The 13,059-nt window shown below is 59.9% G+C and overlaps 1 protein-coding gene across 2 annotated transcripts; it reads left to right on the top strand.

The window, feature by feature from the left end:
* Positions 1–946: 946 nt before the first annotated feature.
* TMEM132A (transmembrane protein 132A) lies at positions 947–13,004 on the top strand (the record flags this gene model as incomplete). Of its 2 annotated transcripts, none has more annotated exons than XM_079708349.1 (11): positions 947–1,046; positions 3,504–3,718; positions 3,913–4,131; positions 4,887–5,218; positions 6,877–7,026; positions 8,096–8,291; positions 8,376–8,519; positions 9,592–9,794; positions 10,537–10,813; positions 11,160–11,351; positions 11,770–13,004. In XM_079708349.1, the coding sequence occupies 11 exons, from the start codon at positions 947–949 to the stop codon at positions 12,811–12,813; spliced, it is 3,072 nt and encodes a 1,023-aa protein (XP_079564475.1). In that variant the 3' UTR covers positions 12,814–13,004. The 2 variants fall into 2 exon arrangements, with proteins under 2 accessions (XP_079564475.1, XP_079564474.1); XM_079708348.1 differs by having other exon boundaries at positions 8,093–8,291.
* Positions 13,005–13,059: the final 55 nt, after the last annotated feature.

Below are 13,059 nucleotides of genomic sequence, written 5' to 3'. Positions count from 1 at the left end.
GTGTGCTTGTGGGGGATGGGGAGGAGGGTACCTCGTCCAGCCCTGTGTGCAGGAGTGGCGAAGGCTGGCCCGCAGCCAGAGAGAGGCTTGCCTGCCCTCCCTGCTTCCCCACCAGACTGGAGTTTCTGCGTCGCGGTTCTCAACCCGGCCCATAGATTGGATCAGGCATTTCGGGGAGGGGCCTGGGTGTGGTTTTTCCTTTTTACGCCACCCAGGAAAGGCTAACGTGCAGCCAGGTGCCCCGCTCTGGACCTTTCCCAACGCTGCCTGGCGGGCAAGTCTGCGCTGAGAGGCCGGACCTGGGAGGCAGGCCTTCCCTCAGCAAAGAGAGCAGCCCTCCCTCTTCATAGACCCACAGGCTTCTCCCAGGGATGGGGCTGCCTGCATCTGGGGCTCTTCTTCTGTCAGACCAGTTGTCACCTGGCCCTACTGGCCCCTCTCATCCCCTCTCCACCCCGAGCTCGGTTCTCTACATCCCCCCCCACCCCGAATTCTGGTTCTGGTTCAAGTGTCAGATGCCTTTATAGGAGAGCTGCTTGTGGGGTGGGGGTGAGGCAGAGGAGGTGCTTTTTCCTCATTGGTCAGGAGCTTCCGAAAGGGAGCGAACCGAACACGTCATCGTGTCCCTTTTGGCAGAGGCAAGTCAGTCCCGGGGGAAGTGGCCTTCTGCCCGACCTCTAGCACAGGGGCGCTTGGGGCTTCGGCATCCGTAGGGCACTAGGACCCGGCGTGGCTGAGGGACAGCCCGTGAGCCGCGTTCGCTCCCTCCCACCCTCCTGCTCCAGCTCTAGCTCCCGCTCCATTGTCTGGGAACTGCAGCCGCGGGGCGGGCGGGCCCGGGGATTGGCGGGCGGCGGGGACCCAGCCGGCCCGGTAGGGCTGGGAGATGCCGGGAGGACCCCGGCCACCTGAACCGCCCGCCTAGTCCCGGCCTTGCGTGGGAAGGATGAACGTCTGGATGGCGGGGCGCGTGGCAGCGGCTCCCCGGGGGCCCTGCGGCCCCTGGCTCTGCCTGCTGGTGGCCCTCGTCCTGGACGTCGTGAGAGGTCAGCGGCAGGGGAGGGGCGGGGCGGGGCGAGGGGCAGCCGGGCCCGAGCAGAGGCCGAGCGCGAGGGATGCTCGGGAGCCGGGAGCCCGCGAGTTCTGGGACTAAACCCCGAGCCGGGTCGCCCCGCAGCGTGCCCTGAGGGTTGGAGAGGTCTTACCCCAGGGATCTGGCCCCCAGCCTCGCGCCTCTGGCTTTCCTCACTTGCATAGCCTGGCAACTTCTTCCTGACCCAAGGCCAGCGGGGTCCCCGGGCTCTCACCGTCTTCCCCCCATCCTCGCCGTGTCCCCGCACCTTCCACGAGTTTCCCCTCCAGTCGCGACGTCTAACCTGCTGCCCCCTGTCCCGCACGCACCAGCTCCCTAATCTGCGGTACAGAGAGCTGTAGCCCCGTGGCTCCTGGCCTCCTTCCCTCAACCATCAACCCAGCCCCCACGGAACGGGAAGCAGCCCCTTTGCCCAGGACCTGCGAGATCCGCAGCCGCCTTCTCCCTGCCCCAAGGAGCTCTTTGACCTTGGAATTACTTCATCGGTGCCTTCCTGAGTATGGGGATCACTGGAGGAAGAGGCAGCGCCTCCCCTGTGCCCCTGCGTGGGAGACAGACTGCCCTTGTCGTGGGCTGAGGCTGCTAGGTGGATGATGCCACAGAGAGCGAGGCATTCTCTGCCCCCTCCCCCCACCAGAGAGCTGAGCTCTGAGTGATGCGAGTCCGTGGGAGTCAGGCCACAGAGCATGTTGTAATTATGCAGGCAGTGGAGTATGGAGTAGGAGAAGGACCAGAAGCCAGGGTCTGCCCCCAGGGAGCCATAGTCACTCACCTGTTACACTTGGGGGTGGGGGGCGCGGGGAGTGGAGCTTCTCAGCCACATGCTCCTTGCTGGGGAGGGTCCAGAAGGAGGTTGAAACCGTCAAGTCCCCCAGCCCAGCAGTGGGGCTGAGAGCGAACTGGCTCTAGGGCTGCTTTCAGCCACCTGCTCCCCTCCCCAGGGGACCCAGCAGGAGCCCTAATAACCCCTCACACAGAGAGAAGAGGAAAGCCTTGTCACATCTATTATGCAGCAGCAATAATCCCTCCTCCAGACAGCGCACCATAGTTTACAAAGCCCTCCCCTGTCCACCATGTCACTAAATGCTCGCTCGTTCTACAGGTGAGGAAACTGAGGCTCCAGGATGTTACATGACTGACCCAAGCCTAATCGAGGAAGAGTTAGGACGTAAACACACATCTCCAGGCTCCCAGAACATCCTCTCCAGGGATGGGGGATGCTGGGATGAGTAAGACATGGCCCCCAGCCGACAGACAGGAAGATGACTAATTCAGGGGTGCAGAAGACTGAGGGGACTGGTGGGAGGGCAAGCAATCAAGGGGGGCTTCCTGAAGAAGGAGGTGACAATGACTCTTGACCCTGAAGGAGGAGGGAGGCGCTGCCCAGCAGAGGAGGAGAGACCCACACTCTAGGGAATGAAGCCCACAGGGTGCACGGTGGAAAGCAGCCCAGGGTGGAGAGAGGTGGAGGGTGGAGAGGCAGGGTGTGTAATGGTTGGTGCCTGGGCTCTGACTCCCAGCTCCATCACGTTCCTGCTGTGGGACCCCAGGAAAGTCCCTGAACCTCTCAGCTTCATTTTCTACAACCATAAAATGGGATTAATATTAATAGAACCTAGTTCTTAGAGCTACTACAAAACCCCGAAAGAGTTAATACATGTAAAGTATTTAAAATAGTAGCCAACATATAGCTTGCTGTCAAAAAATGTTAGCTATTATTTTTAGTGCTAACTAATAGTCAGTTGATACAAACCAAATATGGTCTTAGGGGTCCTTTGCCCTTCTGACTGTTGGTTGAATACTTTGACTCTCTCCCCAGGCTTATGGTTCCCGCCCCCCTCCCCCATCCTAGACTTGCACTCCAATACCCAGTTGGACTGGGGTAGAAAGGAGCAAGTTCGGGAAACCAGTGCAAGGTTGCCACGGTGATGATGCAGAGCGAGGGGGGGTGGATGCCCAGCCAAGTCTGGCCAAGGATCCAGGGGCTGAGAAAGGGTCTCTACTTCTACAAAGCTCACCTCATCACCATCTTTTACTACATAGACCCTGTCTTGGGAGGTCTGTACCCCACAAATGCCTTGGTGTCAGAGGCAGGTAGATAGGGGGCAGGAATGGGGGAGGAGGAGACATTGAGAAGGTTCTGCTGGCCTGAGGAAGGCCTGGGTCTGTGGAAGGCAGAAGAAGGAATGACTCAGAAGCTGGCAGTCAGTCCTGGATGTAGATTCAAATCCTGGTCCCAGTTACCTCATCTGTGAAATGGGGAGACTCCCCCTGACACCCTGGGAAGATGGGACATTTACAACCCTTTTCTTCCACCATCGCCCACCACTGCTGTGCCCCGGGACAAAGCTGAGTTCAGCCCCTGCCTGCTCTAAAGCTGTCACCATCCCTCCCCCTTCTCCCTCTTCAGTGGACTGTGACCAGGACCCCCTGGACCCAGTCTACCTGCCGGCGGCCCTGGAGCTCCTGGATGCCCCCGAGCACTTCCGTGTGCAGCAGGTGGGCCACTATCCACCTGCCAACTCCTCTCTGGGCTCCCGGTCTGAGACCTTTCTGCTCCTGCAGCCCTGGCCCAGGGCCCAGCCATTTCTCCGGGCCTCCTACCCACCCTTCGCCACTCAGCAGGTAAGGAGGGGCCACCAGAGTCTCCTGGGCTAACCGGACTCAGAGCCAAGGTCTGCTGTGTGTGGATCAGCCCTAGCTGTGCTCCCCATTTTCCAGAGGGGGAAAAGGAGGCCCATAAAGGCTCTCTCCTGCCAGCCTGAGTTTTTGCTTCTCCCCACCCCTTGCTTTGTTGAGCACCCCCGTTCTCCCTCCAGGTGGTCCCCCCTCGGGTCACTGAGCCACACCAACGGCCAGTCCCGTGGGACGTGCGGGCCGTGTCAGTGGAAGTGGCTGTGACTCCAGCGGAGCCCCACGCCCGCGTCCTCTTCCATCTCAAAGGGCAGGATTGGCCCCCGGGGCCTGGCAGCCTGCCTTGTGCCCGGCTCCACGCCACACACCCTGCAGGCACTGCTCACCAAGCCTGCCGCTTCCAGGTGAGTGGGAGGGCCCCACCTGGGCTGGCCCTGCTGCTGTGTCCGCCAGAGGGTGGTCCCGGAGTAGGCAAGAGACGGCTCACCACTCCTGGGAGGTTTGGAGGTTATGGACCATCTGACTCCATTCCTGCTCTGCTGACTTTTGCGGGTCCCTCTTATTTAGGATCCCTTAAGGAGTTCAGTCCATTGCACGTGACTTTGGGCAAGTAACGTAACCTCTCTGAGGCTCAGTTTCCTCATCAGTAAAATGGGATAATAATTTTTACCGCATATTGAGTTGGAATAAAGAATAAATGAGATGGGTGCAAGAATAGCTTTTGGCACAATGCCTGGCACAAGAGCAGTCCCTCAGTGAGTGTTGTATTATTGTTAGCATTACTTTTATTATTGCAATTTCTGCTCTTTTGCAGTCTAGCACAGGATTCCACTGGAGAGAGGTGTTCTGTGGGCTGTGGGATTCTGAGAAGCCTGAGGATTCTGAGTGGTCGTCAGGGCGGTCCTGGAGCATGATTAGGGGCAGGCGTTGGGGTTGGTTCCCTCTGGAATGAGACTGTTCCCAAAGGTGGAAGAACGGCCAGTGGACGCGTTCTGAGACCTAGCCTCAGTCGCGTTGCCAGTTGGCTGTGTCACGTGGCATGCGCCTGTGGCCCGTGTTGGCCCTGCTCTCATGGACCCCTGCAGCTCTGGGTTTCCCGCCCTGGGTCCTGGGACTCCCCTCCCCCGCCACGCTGACCATGGCCGTTGTGTCTTTGCAGCCATCCCTGGGCGCCTGTGTAGTGGAGCTGGAGTTCCCCTCCCACTGGTTCTCCCAGGGCTCGGCCACACGGGCCGAGCTGGCCTACACACTGGAGCCGGCAGCCGAGGGCCCTGGGGGCTGCGGCCCCGGCGGGGAGGAGGACCCCAGAGAGCAGGCCCTCCCAGTGGGCGACGTGGAGCTGCGCCCCGCGGACCCCCCACAGTACCAAGAGGTGCCCCTGGATGAGGCAGTGACTCTGCGGGTGCCTGACATGCCCGTGCGGCCCGGCCAGCTCTTCAGTGCCACCCTCCTGCTTCAACACAATTTCACAGCCAGCGTCCTGACCCTGCGGTGAGCACCGGGCCCCTGGGGGCGGGTCAGAGGCCGGAACCTCTGCAGGAAGACTGCACAGGTACCTCTTCCTCTTGGGGTCTTTAGTGGAATCTTTGACCTCTGCAAAACATGGGTCCGCCATACCCACTCCAGGCCAAGCACTGTGATTGGCCTGGCAGCAGGCAGGACCTGGCGATTGGGCACAGCCCTGAACTTGGAATCAGAAGGAGGAAGCTCCCCTCCCCTGGCACTTCCCTGAGACTCCTTTGTCCAGTGGGCTAATAACATTGCCCACAGGGCAGTTGCAGCTCCAGGGAGGGGAAATGGGAGAGGGCTTAAAAACTGGAAAGTGCAGTGCCTGGGAGTGGTTAATGCTCGCATGCCCGGCAGAGGTATTTGCCCTAGTCCCATAGATCTGCATCTTTTCCCTCTTGCCACCCTCACCATGGGTCCTTAGCCTTTGGACAGAGCTGGCTCATCCCTGTAGGAAGGCCCTCCTTTTGTGTCCCTTTCTTCAGGAAGTGCCCCACCCCCAGCCGTCACCCACCCCAATCTTTTTTTTTTTTTTTAATGTATTTATTTATTTTTGGCTGCGTTGGGTCTTCGTTGCTGCGCGCAGGCTTTCTCTAGTTGTGGCGAGCAGGGGCTACTCTTCGTTGTGGTACGCGGGCTTCTCATTGCGGTGGCTTCTCGTTGCGGAGCACAGACTCTAGGGGCGCGGGCTTCAGTAGTTGTGGCTCACGGGGCTCTAGAGCGCAGGCTCAGTAGTTGTGACACACGGGCTTAGTTGCTCCGTGGCACGCGGGATCTTCCCAGACCAGGGCTCGAACCCGTGTCCCTGCATTGGCAGGCGGATTCTTAACCACTGCGCCACCAGGGAAGTCCCCCCCACCCCAGTCCTACTACTGCCAAGGACTTGCAGAGCGTGACTTGCCTATCCCATAATCGGGTTTGTGTGTGTCCCATCCCTGTGTCTCACAGGTGCCCGTCGCATCTCTCTCTCTCACGCCCTCCTCTCTCACTCGTATCATCGTTAGACATCTTAAAATATGCCAAGCCCTGTGTCTCCACTCTGGACCTTCAGAAAAGACCAAGGCCCCGTCTCCCTCTGGCACTAGGGACCCCTAGTGGTAGGGAAGGGGACTGGATGGGCATGGACTGGATTATATGCTCTGATGAAGGTACAAAGTGCTGCAGGCGCTGGGGTTAGGAGGGGTGGAGGCAGGGGAGATTCATCCTGCCACAGGGAGAGCTTTCTAAAGGAAATGGTTGCTGGAGTCTTGAAGAATGAGCAGGTGAAGAAAGGAGGGGCAGACCAGGCTGAAGGCACAGCCTGAGCAAAGGCTTAGAGGCACAAAGGGCACCGTGCTCGTGTACTTTGGGTGCAGCTAAAGCTACGAGTGCGTGGAGAGATGTCACAGCCAAAGAAGAAACTGGACCAGACCCCGGAGGGCCTCGGATGCCAGGCTAAGACTTGACCTTGTGGGCAGTGGGGAGTCATAAGTGGTCTTCGAATGGGGGAGAGCTGTATGGCGGGACCTGCAACGAGATGAGGTCCTTCTGGGTCAGAGGATGGCGAGGAGGAGATTCAACCTGGAGTCCCTTATCTTCCCGCTCTGATCCAGTCCACACTTCAGCACCCCCCTGACACACTGGACCTGTGTCCCCTTCCCCAGGATCAAGGTAAAGAAGGGGCTGCATGTGACAGCTGCCCGCCCAGCCCAGCCAGCCCTCTGGACTGCCAAGCTGGACCGCTTCAAGGGCTCCAAGCACCATACCACGCTCATCACCTGCCACAAGGACAGGCCCGCGGGGCCAGACTCCAGGTGGGTACTTCCCTCCCACGAGGGGTAGAGTGGGGAGGGATGGTACTAGAGTGCTAGTGGGCAGATTTAGGGGGCCCGAGGGGAGGGGGCTGCCGGCCCCCATATTCCCATGTAGGCAGGCACAAGAGTAGACTCCTTCGAGGAAGCAGCACAGAACAGATATATCTTTTGTTCATTCAGCTACTATTTATCCATCCCCAGGTATGTGCCAGGTACAGTGAGTGTCTGTGAGTCTTATTCCAGATGATGACAATCTATCCTGGCCACCCAGTCACAACCCTCACTGCTGCTACCCTGCCTCCCACTACCAGCAAATGGGTCCCTTTTTCCTGGCCATTAATATTCCCCCAAAAGCCCAGTTGCAGTTCTTAACACTTATGAACTCTTCTTATTCATGCCCTGAGTCTGGGTCAAGGCCATGCGCTTTGTAGCCCCTGTTTGAATCCTAGTTCTGACACTTTTTGGATAAATAACTTGGGCAAGCCAGTTAAGCACACCCCTGCCCTACCCCACCAGAACCTCTGTTTCCTCACTTGTGAAATGGGGATAATGATGCATCCCTTAGGGTTTGTGAAAATAAGGTACCACCCAGCAAGCGTCTAGGCTGGTTCCTGGCACATAGTAGGTGCTTGATCAAAGGAAACCGTGAGGTTATTTATTATTCAAGGTGTCAAGTGCCAGTTCTGGGACTGGGAAGTGAATCTTCCTACTTGGTAGAAATTGACATTGGTGCTTCATGCCACCCCAATGGCTGTGGAAGACAGAGGCCTGAGTGCAGGGGGCCCAGGAAGGCAGGAGAGCCAGCAAGCATTCTAGGGGTTGGTAAAGTGGCTCCATGGATCTTGAGCGGATAAGAACTTGGGCTCTGGAGCCAGGATGCTTGGGTTTAATCCCAGCCCTACCACTTTTCGCTGTGTGACCTTGGGCAAGTTACATAACCTCCAGACCTCAGTTTCCTCATCTGTAAAATGGGGATCATCGTAGGACCTACCTCACGAATACAGGAAAGTGCTCACAACAGTGCCTGGCCGCTCTCAAGCACTCAGATTCTCTCTCTTCTGGCCAGCAGCCCCCTTGAACTGTCCGAGTTCCTGTGGGTGGACTTTTTGGTGGAGAATGGCACTAGTGGGGGCGTGGCGGTCACTCGCCCTGTCACATGGCAGCTGGAGTACCCAGGCCAGGCCCCCGAAGCAGAGAAGGACAAAATGGTGTGGGAGATCCTGGTGTCGGAGCGGGACATAAGAGCCCTCGTCCCACTGGCCAAGGTAAGGGGTCCCCAGCTCTTCCCAGCCAGGCTGGGGGCCAAGTGAGGTGAAGAGCTTGGGGCTGAGCTCCTCCTGCACCCCCAGGCTGAGGAGCTGGTGAACACGGCGCCGTTGACTGGAGTGCCGCGGCACGTCCCTGTGCGCCTTGTCACCGTGGACAGTGACGGAGCTCTGGTGGAGGTGACAGAGCACATTGGCTGCGAGTCAGCCAACACTCAGGTCCTGCAGGTGAGTGGCACGTATGCATTTGTGTACGCGTGGCGCCCACAGCGTTCCTCCTTCCCCACTCAGGTCCCCAAGGGAACAGCTTCTTCTTGACACCAGTAACCTCATGAGGGGAACCACAGCTTTGGTCCCACCAACCCCCTCCAGAGTCAAGTGGGAGCTGTGCAACCCCCAAACCCCCAGCTTAGGCACTTTCACGTTCTTACTGCACTGGCAAATGAACTGATGTGGGAGAGTTAAGAGCGTGTACTTTATGGTGGGAAAGTTTTCATTTGAAACCCATCTTTGTTATCAGCTAGCTGCGTGATTGTGGACAAGTCTCAACCTCTCTGAGCCTCCGTTTCCTAAGCTTTAAAATGGGAATCTATTTTAGGGATGTTGTAAGAATTAAAAGCACTCTAAGACAGTATCCAGCAGAGAGCAGGGGCTGAACGGCAGCTACTGCTGTTATAATCATAATACAATATAATCATTATCGAATGGTAAAAGTAATGACAACTATTATTACTGGAGCCTCATAATGACCCATGAGGTTAAAAAAAAGGCAGGGCAACATTCCCCATTTTGAATTCCCCTAAGAGGGGAAACCCAGAGCCTGCATTTCCTAAATTCTGGCCGCCTGAGTGGAGGTGTCTTTGGCTACCTGTGCCAGCACTTTGCCTCTGTGTAAGTGGTTCCAACCTGAGGGTTCACGGATGGATAGGTCTGCCTTGCCCTCAGCCTCTGCCTACCCACTCGTACCTGGTGGCTCCAGCACCAAAGCCAGAGGCCAGCACTAACGAGAGGCCAGAGTTGTGGATTCAAACCCTCCTCTGCCAGGAGAAAGATTTTCTCCTGTGCAAATAGCCAGTTCCCCCAACTGAGCCCCAGGTGAACTCAGGGAAGGGCCGTTCCTGCCAGGGGAATGGATCTTGGCCGCATGGGGAAATCTTAATCTGAGGACACGCATTACAGAAAAATACAGAATGAATTTCAACTGTACCCCTTTCTTATGGTATGGGGGTCAAGAGATGCCCCCCGGTCCATACCTGTCCCGGGTGGCTGAGCCCACCCCCTGTCCTCTGCCCTCCCACAGGTGTCCGAGGCCTGTGACGCTGTGTTTGTGGCTGGCAAGGAGAGCCGGGGTGCTCGGGGGGTGCGGGTGGACTTCTGGTGGCGCCGGCTGCGGGCCTCGCTGCGGCTGACCGTGTGGGCCCCGCTGCTGCCCCTGCGCATCGAACTCACCGACACCACCCTCGAGCAGGTCCGAGGCTGGAGGGTACCTGGCCCAGCGGAAGGGTAGGTGGAGCCCTGGGGAAGCTGGCAGGCCTTGGCAAAGTCGCTCTGGGACTGAGGGTGCAGGGGACGCAGCCATAAGCCTGAGCTGGGGCCTGAAAAACTGCCCCATTGCCTGCGGTTCCTTCTCCCCCTGCCCGCCCATCGTCACCCGGCTTCTGACCGCTGTTTGTGATTGCCGACCTCCACTCCTCTCCTCCTCCTCCGCCTTATTTCTCTTTAGTACGTATTACTTTCTAACATACCACGTGATCTGATTAGTCTTGTTTGTGGTCTGACTACCCTCCACACTCCTCCCCTAGAATGTAAGCCCATGAAAGAAGGGATTTTGTCCATTTGGTTCCCTGCTGTGTCCTCAAAGCCTAAGATGGCACTTAGTAAATATTGAGGGGATCCCACCAGAGCGCAAGGACGAGGTGGCCTCAGGCTTCTGGAATCTGAGCTCCCAGGCCCTCCAGAGAGTGGGCACCATGGGTCTCCCCCATAAGAGAGGGTCTCGTCACGCATAACCAGAGTTCCAATTAGGAGTAAGAGGAGGGCGAGAGCGGCTCGATGCATAGGCAAAAGCACCACTGGGGCGCGGCGCCGGCGGGTGGAAGGACCTGACCACCGAGGTGCGGCTGCGAGCGGGGCTTGGGGAACGTGCGCCCACTAGGAGCCGGGGGCCTCCCTTGGGCGGGGCCCTCGGCCGGCTAGGGGCGGGGCCCGCGCTGACGCCCCGCCCCCGGGCCGCCGGTCCCCGCAGGGTGCTGGAGCCCGAGGCGGCAGGGGCGGAGGAGGCCGAGCGGCGCGTCCGCGGCTGCCGCCTGCAGTACCAGCGCGCCGGCGTGCGCTTCCTCGTCCCTTTCGCGGCCCACCCGCTGGACGGCGGCCGCCGCCTCACCCACCTGCTCGGCCCGGACTGGCTGCTGGACGTGTCCCACCTCGTGGCGCCGCATGCCCGCGTGCAGGATCCGAGTGTCGCCTCGCTGGAGGGAGGCCGCGTCCTGGTGGGCCGGGAGCCCGGTGTCACCTCCATCGAGGTGAGCAGACGGCCTGAAAAGGGTGTAGGTGGCTCCCATAATGTTAATGGGCAGGTGTGAAGAGTGTCGGGAGGCCCAGGGTGTACCTGGGCAGGTAGGAACCTAGGGGGGTTGGGGATTGGGCCAGAATAGGGCGGCCCGTGTAACGGGGGAAGTCCTCGAAGTATGAAGGGCTGGGGTTGGGTATGTGGGAGCCAGGTCTTGAGGTGCCAAGGGTGGGAAAGCAGCCTGTGCAGATGCTGGGAGCACAAACCAGATCCCTTTGTAAGGGTGCTGGGCTCTCAGAGGGCGGAGGCTGTCTGTGTACGAGCACCGCCCCCCACTTCCAACTCCCTCTCACCCTCAGGTGCGCTCCCCACTGTCTGACTCCATCCTGGGGGAGCAGGTGCTGGCTGTGACGGATGACAAGGTCTCGGTGCTGGAGCTGCGGGTGCAGCCAGTGATGGGCATCTCACTTGCCCTAAGCCGGGGCACTGCCCACCCCGGGGAGGTCACAGCCACGTGCTGGGCACAGTCAGCCCTTCCTGCCCCAAAGCAGGTGACAGCTGGGGGGTCAGGGGGCTGAGGTCAACATCTCCAGCTGGGGGTTGATAACAGGGGGATGGGAGGTACCTCCACCCTTCACCTTAGGGTTTTCAGGATGAGGAGTGACTCCCTGTAAGGTAGTGAGCTCTCTGTGGCTGGAGGTGATCAAGCAGTGGCTGGCTGGAGTGTGGCAGTGGGAGGTTATTAGATGGCTCTAAACTGAGGACCCTCCCGATGACTCACACCCCGGGGCCGAGTAGAAGGCAGGTGATTGACGCATGTCCCCTCTCTCCCTGTGTTTTGTCCCTCTGCCTGTGTCTGTTTTCTCTCTGGTCTCTCCTCCTCCGTGTGGCCTGTCTCTGTGGGAGTGGTCTCTGTGTGCATGCGTGCGTGCCCTCGCGTGTCTCTGCCTGTGTCTGTGTGCCCGACAGGAGGTGGCCCTCTCCCTATGGCTGTCCTTCTCTGACCACACCCTGGCCCCCGCTGAGCTCTACAACCACCGTGACCTGGGACTGTCCGTCTCGGCCGAGGAGCCCGGCGCTGTGCTGCCAGCCTATGAGCGGGGTGCCCAACTCGGGGTGGTGGTGAGTCGGGTGGGCGTCAAGGGGCTGCCCCTGCATGTGGCTCTGCACCCGCCTGAGCCCTGCCGCCGGGGCCGCCACCGTGTGCCCCTGGCCTCTGGCACCGCCTGGCTAGGGCTGTCCCCGGCTCCCACCCCAGCCCCCGCCCTCCCATCCAGCCCCGCTCAGAGCTCAGCGGCCCCAGAGGCCAGCGTGGGTGGAGAACGGCGGGCGGCAGGCAGTGGGGGAGGCAGCGGGGAGGGGAGGCGCAAGTTTGAGGAGGCAGAGGAGGAGGAGGCCCGGAAGGAGAAGGCAGAAGCTAGGGAGGAGGCGGAGGAAGACGAGGAGATGGTCCCCGCCCCGCAGCGGGTCACCGAACTAGAGCTGGGCATGTACGCCCTGCTGGGCATCTTCTGTCTGGCCATCCTCATCTTCCTGGTCAACGGTGTGGTCTTCATGCTGCGCTACCAGCGCAAGGAGCCCCCCGACGGTGCTGGCGCCCCTGCTGCCCCCCAGCCCCACAACTGGGTCTGGCTGGGCACCGACCAGGAGGACCTGAGCCGCCAGCTGGACCGGCAGTCCCCTGGCCTGCCCAAGGGGGAGGGGGGCTGCCCCTGCGAGAGTGGGGGAGGAGGGGAGGCCCCGAGCCTGGCCCAGGCCCCTGCCGGGGGCACCACCGGCTCCTCGAGCACCCTGGCCAGGAAGGAAGCCGGGGGGCGGCGAAAGCGAGTAGAGTTTGTGACGTTTGCGCCAGCACCCCCAGCCCAGCTGCCCGAGGAGCCCGGGGGGGCCCCTGCCGTGCAGTCCATCCTGGTGGCAGGCGAGGAGGACATCCGTTGGGTGTGTGAGGACATGGGGCTGAAGGACCCCGAGGAGCTGCGCAGCTACATGGAGCGGATCCGGGGCAGCTCCTGACCCTCCCCGGCCTGCCTGACCCGGTGCCGTCGGCCTCTAGCCTGGGCAGCCTCCTGCTCATCCTCTGGTGCTTGTTGATGCGAGTCCCCTGCCTGGTTCCTCGCAAGGACTCCCACCCAGGCCCCCTCTGCCCTGCCCCTTGTTGTGGACCATGGTCGTGAGGAAGGGCTCATGGCCCATATTTATGAGAACCATTTCATCCTAATGTTGGGTACAGAATAAACTGAGAAGGAAACCCCAGCTGGG

The sequence above is a fragment of the Hyperoodon ampullatus genome (genome assembly GCF_949752795.1).
Source record: "Hyperoodon ampullatus genome assembly, chromosome: 7".
Classification (NCBI taxonomy): Eukaryota; Metazoa; Chordata; class Mammalia; order Artiodactyla; family Ziphiidae; genus Hyperoodon; species Hyperoodon ampullatus.
Note: the sequence above shows the minus strand (reverse complement) of the source record. Positions and strands in the feature narration are given on the sequence as shown.